The sequence below is a fragment of the Nerophis lumbriciformis genome, linkage group LG20 (genome assembly GCF_033978685.3).
Source record: "Nerophis lumbriciformis linkage group LG20, RoL_Nlum_v2.1, whole genome shotgun sequence".
NCBI classification, from domain to species: Eukaryota; Metazoa; Chordata; class Actinopteri; order Syngnathiformes; family Syngnathidae; genus Nerophis; species Nerophis lumbriciformis.
In genome coordinates this window covers 43,929,639-43,947,100 of record NC_084567.2, presented here as the reverse complement: position 1 = coordinate 43,947,100, position 17,462 = coordinate 43,929,639, and the positions used below count along the sequence as shown (strand labels likewise).

General features: G+C 32.7%; 1 protein-coding gene across 1 annotated transcript in view; it reads left to right on the top strand.

Annotated features, from left to right (window-relative positions):
- Nucleotides 1–17,462, top strand: part of LOC133619703 (ephrin type-A receptor 5) — a 222,676-nt gene that overhangs the window by 189,260 nt on the left and 15,954 nt on the right. Inside the window, exon 16 of the mRNA XM_061980927.2 lies at nt 16,096–16,245. Coding sequence (XP_061836911.1) covers nt 16,096–16,245 — 150 coding nt within the window. The remainder of the gene's footprint in view (nt 1–16,095; nt 16,246–17,462) is intronic.

The window sequence follows — 17,462 nt, the reverse complement described above, 5'->3', positions numbered from 1 at the left end:
AATTAGCATTAGTGATTTTAACATCTCCAGATTTGGTAATCAAAACTGTAACCGAAATGCATTTTATGCAAAGTATAAACACTTTGTAGGGCGCAACAAAAGACAAATTTTAGCTAAATGGTAAATACTACTCTCTGACTAAGCATCACAGTACAGCCTGTGCACTAACGTCTTGGAATTGCCACAGTATGCATGGTCTTCTATATAATACTTCTATATAATACTTGCAAATGAGACTCAGGAGTGAAGGAAGTTCACAGCACACTTATCATTATCAGCTCACTATTAAATGTTAAATACAACTATTCGATTGTGGTATTCAACAAATTAACTAATAACACAACTCATACAATTACAGTGTTTTCCAGACTAGAGCGCACCAGTATATAAGCCGCACCCACTAAATTTGAGGGGAAAAAAACTGTTTTCTATATTAGCCGCACTGCTATAAGCCACAGATATATATATATATATATATATATATATATATATATATATATATATATATATATATATATATATATATATATATATATATATATATATATATATACGTATACAGGTAAAAGCCAGTAAATTAGAATATTTTGAAAAATTTGATTTATTTCAGTAATTGCATTCAAAAGGTGTAACTTGTACATTATATTTATTCATTGCACACAGACTGATGCATTCAAATGTTTATTTCATTTAATTTTGATGATTTGAAGTGGCAACAAATGAAAATCCAAAATTCTGTGTGCCACAAAATTAGAATATTACTTAAGGCTAATACAAAAAAGGGATTTTTAGAAATGTTGGTCAACTGAAAAGTATGAAAATGAAAAATATGAGCATGTACAATACTCAATACTTGCTTGGAGCTCCTTTTGCCTCAATTACTGCGTTAATGCGGCGTGGCATGGAGTCGATGAGTTTCTGGCACTGCTCAGGTGTTATGAGAGCCCAGGTTGCTCTGATAGTGGCCTTCAACTCTTCTGCGTTTTTGGGTCTGGCATTCTGCATCTTCCTTTTCACAATACCCCACAGATTTTCTATGGGGCTAAGGTCAGGGGAGTTGGCGGGCCAATTTAGAACAGAAATACCATGGTCCGTAAACCAGGCACGGGTAGATTTTGCGCTGTGTGCAGGCGCCAAGTCCTGTTGGAACTTGAAATCTCCATCTCCATAGAGCAGGTCAGCAGCAGGAAGCATGAAGTGCTCTAAAACTTGCTGGTAGACGGCTGCGTTGACCCTGGATCTCAGGAAACAGAGTGGACCGACACCAGCAGATGACATGGCACCCCAAACCATCACCCAACCATGCAAATTTTGCATTTCCTTTGGAAATCGAGGTCCCAGAGTCTGGAGGAAGACAGGAGAGGCACAGGATCCACGTTGCCTGAAGTCTAGTGTAAAGTTTCCACCATCAGTGATGGTTTGGGGTGCCATGTCATCTGCTGGTGTCGGTCCACTCTGTTTCCTGAGATCCAGGGTCAACGCAGCCGTCTACCAGCAAGTTTTAGAGCACTTCATGCTTCTTGCTGCTGACCTGCTCTATGGAGATGGAGATTTCAAGTTCCAACAGGACTTGGCGCCTGCACACAGCGCAAAATCTACCCGTGCCTGGTTTACGGACCATGGTATTTCTGTTCTAAATTGGCCCGCCAACTCCCCTGACCTTAGCCCCATAGAAAATCTGTGGGGTATTGTGAAAAGGAAGATGCAGAATGCCAGACCCAAAAACGCAGAAGAGTTGAAGGCCACTATCAGAGCAACCTGGGCTCTCATAACACCTGAGCAGTGCCAGAAACTCATGGACTCCATGCCACGCCGCATTAATGCAGTAATTGAGGCAAAAGGAGCTCCAACCAAGTATTGAGTATTGTACATGCTCATATTTTTCATTTTCATACTTTTCAGTTGGCCAACATTTCTAAAAATCCCTTTTTTGTATTAGCCTTAAGTAATATTCTAATTTTGTGACACACGGAATTTTGGATTTTCATTTGTTGCCACTTCAAATCATCAAAATTAAATGAAATAAACATTTGAATGCATCAGTCTGTGTGCAATGAATAAATATAATGTACAAGTTACACCTTTTGAATGCAATTACTGAAATAAATCAAGTTTTTCAAAATATTCTAATTTACTGGCTTTTACCTGTACATATATATATATATATATATATATATATATATATATATATATATATATATATATATATATATATATATATATATACAGGTATATGTTGTGAAATGGGCTATTTACACAGAAATATGTTGTTAATATTTATTGACATACCTTAATTGATTCCAAACGGTGTCTGGAACACGGCAGTAAAACGGCGGATCAAACAAAACAGAAGTCATGGTCATGGACCCACTAGTTGTGGAAGCTAGCTCTCCAATCAGCTAAACAGACTCAATAACTCCACGCTGACGTCTTAGTGAATTTACTGAGGAATTTGTGAAACTGAAACAATACCAAAAATGCTATTGTGAGTCAATATTATTGACAAAAACACTCGTAACTGTGTTAGCATATTAACTAATGCTAACGACGCTAGTTTCATTACATTACGATAGCACGTGCAAATATGCATGAAAACACTCCGACAGACATCACACGTGTAAGAATTGTTTTAGTTATATTGTAAAACTTACATACATTGCTTGGAGTATGAATGAGGAATCCATACAAGTAAAACACTGTGGATGATGAGAAGGCGGAACAGCAGGAAACACTGTAGGCGTTCACCCAGCAGCACCTGCAGTAAGCAAACTCGTCCAACAGATGGCGCCATAGCACAAACAATAACACACCATTTCCGTTTGTTTGCATGTGTTTAATGAAAACTATTTGCATTGTGGCTATCAGCGAAGAAAAATCCATACATTAGCCGCACCGTTTTATAAGCCGCAGGGTTCAAAGCGTAGGGAAAAAAAATAGCGGCCTAAAATGAATATGAATACACACACACACAAAAATACCAAAAACTGGTACTGTTGAGTACTGGTAGCAGGAATTGATACTTCAAAAATACTGTTTGAGCAAATAAACGACCAACATTCAAGTTAAACATTTTTTTAAAGTTTGTGTATGACAGACACTCTGACAAAAAAATGACATTTGTCTCCAAATATTATTTTTTTTCTAAAGTGAATTAAAATTATGCAAGCACGTAATTAACTGCGATTAATCACAATAATCAAAATTTAAGTGTGAACAATCTGATTTTTTAAAAAAACAATCATTTGACAATCTGATTTTCATTTTACATACAAAAGTAATAATTTCTACGAGAAAATATTGCAATATTACAGAAACAGAAACAATATTAGAAATTGTTCCCAATTTTACAGGGAAAAAAGTCGGCACATTGTGAGAAAAAGTGCTTTTAATTAAAGAAACAAATTGGGGGGAATTTTTTGTTTAATTGGTTTTTAATCTTCATTATTTACTTCAAGTTATTACAGTATGTCTCTATATACATATTTATTTTATTTTTTTAAATTAATTTTGGCCAAAGGGGTTCGCATTTCAATTTCTTACACACACTTGTTATTTCATATGTTGACCAGAGGGGGAGCACTTTTAAAAGCGACACACAGTCAATGTGAAAAATCCCTTCTTTTTGGGACCACCCTCATTTTGATAGATATCACCACAATTAGATGCAATGTTATTGATTTATGTCATCACTTGTTCACACCTCCTCACATGGAAGATACCTTTCCTTCTTCATGTCTCAAGAAGGCTAGAAATACAAGAACACACACACACACACACACACACACACACACACACACACACTTGTTTTTGTTACCTTCTTGAGACCTGAGAAAAATGCCTCCCTCTTTAGGACCAGCCTTTCTAGATATATAAAGAAGTGTATTGACAACATTAATAATATATACATACTATGCAAATATAAAAAAGCTTGTTGTGAAAAATGAGTTGGAATTTCACAAGAAAAAGGTCACAATTTCACAAGAAAAACTTGGAATTTTGGCAGTATTATAATAAAAGTCGTAATTTTACTCAACACAAGTCAAAATGTTACGAGAAAAACTAAACATTTGTGCAATATTATGATAAAAGTTGGAATTTTACTCAATAACAGTCGCAATTTTACAAGAAAAAGCTTAACATTTTGGCAATTTTATGAAAAGAGTCGTAATTTTACTTGACAAAAGTCACAATTTTATAAGAACACTTTAAAATGTTGGCAATATTATAATAATAATCGGAATTTTACTTGGCAAAATGATGACAAAAGTCAGCATTTTACTCAAAAAAATGTGACTGTTTTACAAGAACAACAAAAAAATGTGCAACATTGTGATAAAAGTCAGAATTTTATATGACAAAGGTCACCGTTTTGCATTAAAAAGTAATCATTTTACATTAAAAAGTAATAATTTCTACGAGAAAATATTGCAATATTACAGAAACAGAAACAATATGAGAAATTGTTCCCAATTTTACAGGAAAAAAAGTCGACACATTGTGAGAAAAAGACTGCTTTTAAAAAAATGTAATTTGTCTCCAAATATAGTTTTTTTTCTAAAGTGAATTAAAAAATTATGCAAGCACGTAATTAACTGCGATTAATCACAATAATCAAAATTTAAGTGTGAACAATCTGATTTTTTTTTAAAACAATCATTTGACAGCACTCATTTATTTTTACCTTCACTTTTAGTCTAAAAACGACATGCGGTATGGCCAATCATGCAAACTACACCTCAGTTTAGCAAAATTAACTTGCTTTTTGGGGGTTTTTTTGCAACACTTTCTGCCAAAAAAAAGATGCAGCCTCAACAAGGTGCGTTACAAGTACAGGATCATATAAACCAGGGGTGCTCACACTTTTTCTGCAGGCGAGCTACTTTTCAATTGATCAAGTCGTGGGGATCTACCTCATTCATATATATCATTTATATTTACTTATTTATGAAATATATGTTTTTGTTAACAAGTTAAAGGTGTTTAATGATAATGCAAGCATGTTTAACACATATAGTTAATATTGTTAATAAATTAAAGGTGTTTAATGAAAATACAAGTTTGTTTAATACATATAGTTAATATTGTTAACAACTTAAAGGTGATTAATGATAATACAAGCATGTTTAACACATATAGTTAATATTGTTAAGTTAAAGGTGTTTAAAGATAATGCAAACATGTTTAACACATATAGTTAATATTGTTAACAAGTTAAAGATGTTTAGTGATAATGCAAGCATGTTTAACACATATAGTTAATATTGTTAATAAATTAAAGGTGTTTAATGATAATACAAGAATGTTTAACACATATAGTTAATATTGTTAACAAGTTAAAGGTGTTTAAAGATAATACAAGCATGTTTAACACTTATAGTTAATATTGGTAATAAGTTAAAGGTGTTTAAAGATAAAACAAGCATGTTTAACACATATAGTTAATATTGTTAATAAGTTAAAAGTGTTTAGAGATAATACAAGCATGTTTAACACATATAGTTAATATTGTTAACAAGTTAAAGGTGGTTAAAGATAATACAAGCATGTTTAACACATATAGATTCCTTTCTTTCATGAAGACAAGAATATAAGTTGGTGTATTACCTGATTGTGATGACTTGCATTGATTGGAATCAGACAGTGGTGATGATAACGTCCGCATTTTCGAATGGAGGAGAAAAAAAGTCCTCCTTTCTGTCCAATACCACATGAAAGTGGTTGGTTTTTGGCATTTTATTTATCCAGCTTCCGTACTCCTTTGTATACACTTTACAAGAAATACATTGTCGGCAAACTCCGTAGCTTGCTAGCTTGTGCACGCCAGCTTTCTGAGACTCTTATTTTGGTAGCGCAGGCAGGAGGAAGTAGCGCTTTTATTGTGCAACTGTGCAGTCGGTCTTTGGAGTTTTGACGACAGGTACGGCGCCAGAGTCTGTTGAAATAAAGTGTTTCTCGCCTTCCAGTCGGTCATTTGAATGAGTCATCTCAGAAGACCCTCGGGTGCCGTGAATGTCAATCAAGTGACGAAAGTGACGTCATAGTGAAGATTTATGATCGCTCATTTTTAGGACTATTTTTTTAATGGCTGGCTGGTGATCGACTGACACACCCTCCGAGATCGACCGGTAGCTCGCGATCGACGTAATGAGCACCCCTGATATAAACAGTTTATGTTTCATCGTCTTGGCAAACAATCATTATTGGCAGAATACTTTAAAATGCTTGTACACTTGATCAAGGTTTCAAGACTGCAACAGTTTAATCCGGATTATTTCCGATGGGTCAAATTGCTTCAACCTGAAGTGTTTGTTCAATCTTAGAGGTTCCACTCCACTTTGCTCTTCATGTTTCATCTGCTGAGTGATTGTTTATATTGTGATGTCTAGCAGAGAGTCAGATACTCTCACAGCAGACAGAGTGGACATCCTGTCATAGGAACTTCCTGTCATAGGAACATTCTGCTTCCTGCAGACGGAGGGCCAATTAACACTCAAGTCGGCCTCTCCAACACTTAATTAGCAGAAAATATCCCGTCACTCACCTCTCCCTGGCAGGCTCCACACCTCACACACACACACACACACACACACACACACACACACACACACACACACACACACACACACACACACACACACACTAAAGCTTCCATCATCTCCGACCCTTCAAAGTATCAGACTGCTGCTATCATGGATGCAGCATCAAGCTCATTTCAAATCTCCATGACTGGAAGCACATTTTCCTCTGGAACTCAGCAGTCATCCAAGGAAATGTTCTGTCTTTGCAATGAAAGCTCGATAATGAAGTCTTTCTCTCTCTCACACAAGAACACACACACACACACACACACACACACACACACTTGTTTTTGTTACCTTCTTGAGACCTGAGAAAAATGCCTCCCTCTTTAGGACCAGCCTTTCTAGATATATCAAGAAGTGTATTGACAACATTAATAATATATACATACTATGCAAATATAAAAAAGCTTGTTGTGAAAAAATGAGTTGGAATTTCACAAGAAAAAGGTCGCAATTTCACAAGAAAAACTTAGAATGTTGGTGCTATTATAATAAAAGTTGTCATTTTACTCAACGCAAGTCAAAATTTTACAAGAAAAACAGAACATTTGTGCAATGTTGTGATAAAAGTTGAAATTTTACTCAATAACAGTCGCAATTTTATAAGAAAAGCTTAACATTTTGGCAATTTTATTAAAAAAGTCGTAATTTTACTCGACAAAAGTCACACTTTTATAAGAAAACTTTAAAATGTTGGCAATATTATAATAATAATCGGAATTTTACCTAGCAAAATGATGACAAAAGTCATAATTTTACTAAGAAAATGTCACTATTTTGCAAGAACAACAAAACAATTGGCAAAATTGTGATAAAAGTCAGACTTTTATACGACAAAGGTCACCGTTTTGCATTAAAAAGTAATAATTTTACATTAAAAAGTAGTAGTTTTTACGACAAGATGTTGCAGAAATTGAATATGAGAAACGATATGAGAAATTGTTCCTAATTTTACAGGAAAAAAGTAGACACATTGTGAGAAAAAGTGCTTTTAATTAAAGAAACAAATTGGGGGGGAATTTTTTGTTTAATTGGTTTTTAATCTTCATTATTTACTTCAAGTTATTACAGTATGTCTCTATATACATATTTATTTAATTTTTTTTAAATTAATTTTGGCCAAAGGGGTTCGCATTTCAATTTCTTACACACACTTGTTATTTCATATGTTGACCAGAGGTCAATGTGACAAATCCCTCCTTTTTGGGACCACCCTCATGTTGATAGATGTCACCACAAATGAGACATTGTCTATTAGATGCACTGTTATTGATTTATGTCATCACTTGTTCACACCTCCTCATATGGAAGATACTTTTCCTTCTTCATGTCTCAAGAAGGCTAGACATACTACAAGAACACACACACACACACACACACACACACACACACACACACACACACACACACACACACTCACTTGTTTTTGTTACCTTCTTGAGACCTGAGAAAAATGCCTCCCTCTTTAGGACCAGCCTTTCTAGATATATAAAGAAGTGTATTGACAACATTAATAATATATACATACTATGCAAATATAAAAAAGCTTGTTGTGAAAAATGAGTTGGAATTTCACAAGAAAAAGGTCACAATTTCACAAGAAAAACTTAGAATTTTGGCGGTATTATAATAAAAGTCGTCATTTTACTCAACACAAGTCAAAATGTTACGAGAAAAACTGAACATTTGTGTAATGTTATGATAAAAGTTGGAATTTTACTCAATAACAGTCGCAATTTTACAAGAAAAGCCTAAAATGTTGGCAATTTTATGAAAAGAGTCGTAATTTTACTCGACAAAAGTCACACTTTTATAAGAAAACTTTAAAATGTTGGCAATATTATAATAATAATCGGAATTTTACCTGGCAAAATGATGACAAAAGTCATAATTTTACTAAAAAAATGTCACTATTTTGCAAGAACAAAACAATTGGCAATATTGTGATAAAAGTCAGAATTGTATATGACAAATGTCACCATTTTGCATTAAAAAGTAATAGTTTTACATAAAAAAAGTAATAATTTTACATAAAAAAGCAATAATTTTACGAGAAAATATTGCAATATTACAGAAACAGAAAGAATATGAGAAATTGTTCCTAATTTTACAAGAAAAAAGTCGACACATTGTGAGAAAAAGACTGCTTTTAGTTTAAAAAAAAATTGGGGGGAAATGTTTTGTTTGTAATTGTTTTTTTAATCTTCATTATTTGCTTCAAGTTATTACAGTATACATATTTATTTTGGTGGTATTATAATAAGAGTTGCAATTTTACTCAACGCAAGTCAAAATTTTACAAGAAAAACTGAACATTTGTGTAATGTTATGATAAAAGTTGGAACAGTCGCAATTTTACAAGAAAAGCTTAAAATTTTGGCAATTTTATGAAAAGAGTCGTAATTTTACTTGACAAATGTCACAATTTTATAAGAAAACTTAAACATTTTGGCGACATTATAATAGTAATCGGAATTTTACTTGGCAAAATTACCACAAAAGTCATCATTTTACTCACAAAATGTCACTATTTTACAAGAACAATAAAAAAATTGGCAATATTGTGATAAAAGTCAGAATTGTATATGACAAATGTCACCATTTTGCATTAAAAAGTAATCATTTTACATTAAAAAAAGTAATAATTTTACGAGAAAATATTGAAATATGACAGAAACAGAAAGAATAAGAGAAATTGTTCCCAATTTTACAAGAAGTCGACACATTGTGAGAAAAAGACTGTTTTTAATTTTCTTTAAAAATGGGGGGGAATTTTTTTGTTTGTAATTGGTATTTAATCTTCATTAATACTTCAAGTTATTACAGTATGTCTCTATATACATATTTATTTGGGTGGTATTATAATAAAAGTCGTCATTTTACTCAACACAAGTCAAAATGTTACGGAAAAACTGAACGTTTGTGCAATGTTATGATAAAAGTTGGAATTTTATTCAATAACAGTCGCAATTTTACAAGAAAAAGCTTAACATTTTGGCAATTTTATGAAAAGAGTCGTAATTTTACTTGACAAAGGTCAATATTTTATAAGAACACTTTAAAATGTTGGCAATATTATAATAATAATCTGAATTTTACTTGGCAAAATGATGACAAAAGTCATCATTTTACTCAAAAAAATTTGACTGTTTTACAAGAACAACAAACAAATTGGCAACATTGTGATAAAAGTCAGACTTTTATATGACAAAGGTCACCGTTTTGCATTAAAAAGTAATCATTTTACATAAAAAAAAGTAATAATTTTTACAAGAAAATATTGCAATATTACAGAAACAGAAACAATATGAGAAATTGTTCCCAATTTTACAGGGAAAAAAAGTCGACACATTGTGAGAAAAAGACTGCTTTTAATAAAATAAAAAAATTGAGGGGGAATTTTTTGTTTGTAATTGGTTTTTAATCTTCATTATTTACTTCAAGTTATTACAGTATGTCTCTATATACATATATATGTTTTGTTTTTTTAAATTAATTTTGGCCAAAGGGGTTCGCATTTCAATTTCTTACACACACTTGTTATTTCATATGTTGACCACAGGTCAATGTGACAAATCCCTCCTTTTTGGGACCACCCTCATTTTGACCAGCAGGGGTGCAAATGAGACATTGTCTATTAGATGCAATGTTATTGGGACCATGATTTATGTCATCACTTGTTCACACCTCCTCATATGGAAGATACTTTTCCTTCTTCATGTCTCAAGAAGGCGAGAAATACAAGAAAACACACACACACGCACACACACACACACACACACTTGTTTTTGTTACCTTCTTGAGACCTGAGAAAAATGCCTCCCTCTTTAGGACCAGCCTTTCTAGATATATAAAGAAGTGTATTGACAACATTAATAATATATACATACTATGTAAATATAAAAAAGCTTGTTGTGAAAAATGAGTTGGAATTTCACAAGAAAAAGGTCACAATTTCACAAGAAAATCTTAGAATTTTGGCAGTATTATAATAAAAGTCGTCATTTTACTCAACACAAGTCAAAATGTTACGAAAAAACTGAACGTTTGTGCAATATTATGATAAAAGTTGGAATTTTATTCAATAACAGTCGCAATTTTACAAGAAAAAGCCTAACATTTTGGCAATTTTATGAAAAGAGTCGTAATTTTACTTGACAAAAGTCACAATTTTATAAGAACACTTTAAAATGTTGGCAATATTATAATAATAATCGGAATTTTACCTGGCAAAATGATGACAAAAGTCATCATTTTACTAAAAAAATGTCACTATTTTACAAGAACAACAAAAAAATGTGCAACATTGTGATAAAAGTCCGATTTTTATATGACAAAGGTCACCGTTTTGCATTAAAAAGTAATCATTTTACATAAAAAAAAGTAATAATTTTTACAAGAAAATATTGCAATATTACAGAAACAGAAACAATATGAGAAATTGTTCCCAATTTTACAGGGAAAAAAGTCGACACATTGTGAGAAAAAGACTGCTTTTAATAAAATAAAAAAATTGAGGGGGAATTTTTTGTTTGTAATTGGTTTTTAATCTTCATTATCTACTTCAAGTTATTACAGTATGTCTCTATAACCATATTTATTTATTTTTTTTAAAATTAATTTTGGCCAAAGGGGTTCGCATTTCAGTTTCTTACACACACTTGTTATTTCATATGTTGACCAGAGGTCAATGTGACAAATCCCTCCTTTTTGGGACCACCCTCATGTTGATAGATGTCACCACAAATGAGACATTGTCTGTTAGATGCAATGTTATTGATTTATGTCATCACTTGTTCACACCTCCTCATATGGAAGATACTTTTCCTTCTTCATGTCTCAAGAAGGGTAGAAACACAAGAACACACACACACACACACACACACACACACACACACACACACACACACACACACACTTGTTTTTGTTACCTTCTTGAGACCTGAGAAAAATGCCTCCCTCTTTAGGACCAGCCTTTCTAGATATATAAAGAAGTGTATTGACAACATTAATAATATATACATACTATGCAAATATAAAAAAGCTTGTTGTGAAAAATTAGTTGGAATTTCACAAGAAAAAGGTCACAATTTCACAAGAAAAACTTAGAATTTTGGCAGTATTATAATAAAAGTCGTCATTTTACTCAACACAAGTCAAAATGTTACGAGAAAAACTGAACGTTTGTGCAATATTATGATAAAAGTTGTAATTGTATTCAATAACAATTGCAATTTTACAAGAAAAAGCTTAACATTTTGGCAATTTTATTAAAAAAGTCGTAATTTTACTCGACAAAAGTCACACTTTTATAAGAAAACTTTAAAATGTTGGCAATATTATAATAATAATCGGAATTTTACCTGGCAAAATGATGACAAAAGTCATAATTTTACTAAGAAAATGTCACTATTTTGCAAGAACAACAAAACAATTGGCAAAATTGTGATAAAAGTCCGAATTTTATATGACAAAGGTCACCGTTTTGCATTAAAAAGTAATAATTTTACATAAAAAAGTAGTAGTTTTTACGACAAGATGTTGCAGAAATTGAATATGAGAAACAATATGAGAAATTGTTCCTAATTTTACAGGAAAAAAGTCGACACATTGTGAGAAAAAGTGCTTTTAATTAAAGAAACAAATTGGGGGGAATTTTTTGTTTATTTGGTTTTTAATCTTCATTATTTACTTCAAGTTATTACAGTATGTCTCTATATACATATTTATTTTATTTTTTTTAAATTAATTTTGGCCAAAGGGGTTCGCATTTCAATTTCTTACACACACTTGTTATTTCATATGTTGACCAGAGGGGGAGCACTTTTAAAAGCGACACACAGTCAATGTGAAAAATCCCTCCTTTTTGGGACCACCCTCATTTTGATAGATGTCACCACAAATGAGACATTGTCTATTAGATGCAATGTTATTGATTTATGTCATCACTTGTTCACACCTCCTCATATGGAAGATACTTTTCCTTCTTCATGTCTCAAGAAGGCTAGAAATACAAGAACACACACACACACACACACACACACACACACACACACACACACACACACACACACACACACACACACACACACATACACCCTTGTTTTTGTTACCTTCTTGAGACCTGAGAAAAATGCCTCCCTCTTTAGGACCAGCCTTTCTAGATATATAAAGAAGTGTATTGACAACATTAATAATATATACATACTATGCAAATATAAAAAAGCTTGTTGTGAAAAATGAGTTGGAATTTCACAAGAAAAAGGTCACAATTTCACAAGAAAATCTTAGAATTTTGGCAGTATTATAATAAAAGTCGTCATTTTACTCAACGCAAGTCAAAATGTTACGAGAAAAACTGAACGTTTGTGCAATGTTATGATAAAAGTTGGAATTTTACTCAATAACAGTCGCAATTTTACAAGAAAAAGCCTAACATTTTGGCAATTTTATGAAAAGAGTCGTAATTTTACTTGACAAAAGTCACAATTTTATAAGAACACTTTAAAATGTTGGCAATATTATAATAATAATCAGAATTTTTCTTGGCAAAATTATGACAAAAGTCATAATTTTACTAAGAAAATGTGACTGTTGTACAAGAACAACAAAACAATTGGCAATATTGTGATAAAAGTCAGACTTTTATATGACAAAGGTCACCGTTTTGCATTAAAAAGTAATAATTTTACATAAAAAAGTAGTAGTTTTTACGACAAGATGTTGCAGAAATTGAATATGAGAAACGATATGAGAAATTGTTCCTAATTTTACAGGAAAAAAGTCGACACATTGTGAGAAAAAGTGCTTTTAATTAAAGAAACAAATTGGGGGGAATTTTTTGTTTAATTGGTTTTTAATCTTCATTATTTACTTCAAGTTATTACAGTATGTCTCTATATACATGTTTATTTTATTTTTTTTTAATTAATTTTGGCCAAAGGGGTTCGCATTTCAACTTCTTACACACACTTGTTATTTCATATGTTGACCAGAGGTCAATGTGACAAATCCCTCCTTTTTGGGACCACCCTCATGTTGATAGATGTCACCAGCAGGGGTGCAAATGAGACATTGTCTATTAGATGCAATGTTATTGATTTATGTCATCACTTGTTCACACCTCCTCATATGGAAGATACTTTTCCTTATTCATGTCTCAAGAAGGCTAGAAATACAAGAACACACACACACACACACACACACACACACACACACACACACACACACACACACACACACACACACACACATACACCCTTGTTTTTGTTACCTTCTTGAGACCTGAGAAAAATGCCTCCCTCTTTAGGACCAGCCTTTCTAGATATATAAAGAAGTGTATTGACAACATTAATAATATATACATACTATGCAAATATAAAAAAGCTTGTTGTGAAAAATGAGTTGGAATTTCACAAGAAAAAGGTCACAATTTCACAAGAAAATCTTAGAATTTTGTCAGTATTATAATAAAAGTCGTCATTTTACTCAACGCAAGTCAAAATGTTACGAGAAAAACTGAACATTTGTGCAATGTTATGATAAAAGTTGGAATTTTACTCAATAACAGTCGCAATTTTGCAAGAAAAAGCCTAACATTTTGGCAATTTTATAAAAAGAGTCGTAATTGTACTTGACAAAAGTCACAATTTTATAAGAACACTTTAAAATGTTGGCAATATTATAATAATAATTGGAATTTTACTTGGCAAAATGATGACAAAGGTCATCATTTTACTCAAAAAAATGTGACTGTTTTACAAGAACAACAAAAAAATGTGCAACATTGTGATAAAAGTCAGAATTTTACATGACAAAGGTCACCGTTTTGCATTAAAAAGTAATCATTTTACATAAAAAAAGTAATGATTTCTACGAGAAAATATTGCAATATTACAGAAACAGAAACAATATGAGAAATTGTTCCCAATTTTACAGGGAAAAAAGTCGACACATTGTGAGAAAAAGACTTCTTTTAATAAAATAAAAAAATTGAGGGGGAATTTTTTGTTTGTAATGTGTTTTTAATCTTCATTATTTACTTCAAGTTATTACAATATGTCTCTATATACATATTTATTTTATTTTTTTTTAAATTAATTTTGACCAAAGGGGTTCGCATTTCAATTTCTTACACACACTTGTTATTTCATATGTTGACCAGAGGTCAATGTGACAAATCCCTCCTTTTTGGGACCACCCTCATGTTGATAGATGTCATCAGCAGGGTTGCACATGAGACATTGTCTATTAGATGCAATGTTATTGATTTATGTCATCACTTGTTCACACCTCCTCATATGGAAGATACTTTTCCTTCTTCATGTCTCAAGAAGGCTAGAAATACAAGAACACACACACACACACACACACACACACACACACACACTTGTTTTTGTTACCTTCTTGAGACCTGAGAAAAATGCCTCCCTCTTTAGGACCAGCCTTTCTAGATATATAAAGAAGTGTATTTACAACATTAATAATATATACATACTATGCAAATATAAAAAAGCTTGTTGTGAAAAATGAGTTGGAATTTCACAAGAAAAAGGTCGCAATTTCACAAGAAAAACTTAGAATGTTGGTGCTATTATAATAAAAGTTGTCATTTTACTCAACGCAAGTCAAAATTTTACGAGAAAAACAGAACATTTGTGCAATGTTGTGATAAAAGTTGAAATTTTACTCAATAACAGTCGCAATTTTATAAGAAAAGGTTAACATTTTGGCAATTTTATTAAAAAAGTCGTAATTTTACTCGACAAAAGTCACACTTTTATAAGAACACTTTAAAATGTTGGCAATATTATAATAATAATCGGAATTTTACTTGGCAAAATGATGACAAAAGTCATCATTTTACTCAAAAAAATGTGACTGTTTTACGAGAACAACAAACAAATTGGCAACATTGTGATAAAAGTCAGAATTTTATATGACAAAGGTCACCGTTTTGCATTGAAAATTAATCATTTTACATTAAAAAAGTAATAATTTTTACGAGAAAATATTACAGAAACAGAAACAATATTAGAAATTGTTCCCAATTTTACAGGGAAAAAAAAGTCGACACATTGTGAGAAAAAGACTGCTTTTAATAAAATAAAAAAATGGAGGGGGAATTTTTTGTTTGTAATTGTTTTTTAATCTTCATTATTTACTTCAAGTTATTATAGTATGTCTCTATATACATATTTATTTTATTTTTTTAAATACATTTTGGCCAAAGGGGTTTGCAATTACAATTTCTTACACACACTTGTTATTTCATATGTTGACCAGAGGGTCAACATATGTACTTGTGTGTTTAGATGTACTTGTGTGCTTAGATGTACTTGTGTGCTTCGATGTACTTGTGTGTTTAGATGTACTTGTGTGTTTAGATGTACTTGTGTGTTTAGATGTACTTGTGTGTTTAGATGTACTTGTGTGTTTACATGTACTTGTGTGTTTAGATGTACTTGTGTGTTTAGATGTACTTGTGTGTTTAGATGTACTTGTGTGCTTACAGGGAGGGAAAATTCCCATCCGCTGGACGGCTCCAGAGGCCATCGCCTACAGGAAGTTCACCTCAGCCAGCGACGTGTGGAGCTACGGCATCGTCATGTGGGAGGTCATGTCGTACGGAGAGAGGCCCTACTGGGAGATGTCCAACCAGGATGTGAGTGGCATCACCTTTTTATTCTTGTGAAATTCATCTTCATGCAGCTTCAACTTCATTGGAGTTTTCAAATGAAATGAAATGAGTTTATTTCGGTTCTATAATCAAGCATTTTGTGTGATCAATTGAACAGCACAATGATACATATTAACTAGCATACACACCCTGAGATGGGTTAGGTCGTGAGTTCAAACCCCGGCCGAGTCTTACCAAAGACTATAAAAATGAGAGCCATTGTCAGGTTCAAACATCGATGACATCTATTAAACAAGACAAGAAGCAAAGAATCAAACAGAGACAGAATTAAATTTGGACTCAATTGAGGAGAGACGCCGTCGACCTGTAACCTCTTACAAACGAAAAAGGTTTACGTCTCCTCCTTTATTTGGACACTCCCTGTTTGCACAACAACATCTGCTTCAAAGGAATGTAAACAGTCGTTGTTTTCGGTCACATTAACACAAAAGAAAAAGATGTCTCGGGCTTGGGCTAGTCCTGGTCTTGGATGACATTAGATAACCCCTCCCGTCTCATCCCATCGTACTTAATGGAATTTTCCAAGCCTTTGCTTGGTGTAACAAAACCAGCCTCTTGTCTGTTCATTGGGAACTCAGAACGGAAAGTTTTTTGATAATTTCAATACAATTTTCCTGACAGCCATTACCTTCCTGCTTGCCACTCAGCATCAAGGGTTGGAATTGGGGGTTAAATCATCAAAAATGATTCCAGGGCACATGAATAAAAAGTCGTCAATGAGTTATAAACAAATGTGTATATAGTAGAATATTTATTTTGAAAGTTCAAGATTATTTGGTGTACATTGTAAACACTTATTGTTTAAACTGTTTCTTAAAATGTGTCATATTAGTGCTTTGTGTGAGTTATTTGCTTCATCCATCCCATAATTGCATTCCAGTTTACTATCCAGGCATGTTTGTCTCTCATTGCATCAATAATGAAAAAGTCATATTTGCTGGCCAGTCCAGTCGACAAAGTGTCAGCATTCACACTGTTGTTGTTCCTGCACACTGTTGTTGTTGTTGTTCCTGCACACTGTTGTTGTTGTTGTTCCTGCACACTGTTGTTGTTACTGAATACTGTTGTTGTTCCTGCACACTGTTGTTGTTCCTGCACACTGGTGTTGTTGTTCGTGCACACTGTTGTTGTTACTGAACACTGTTGTTGTTCCTGCACACTGGTGTTGTTGTTCGTGCACA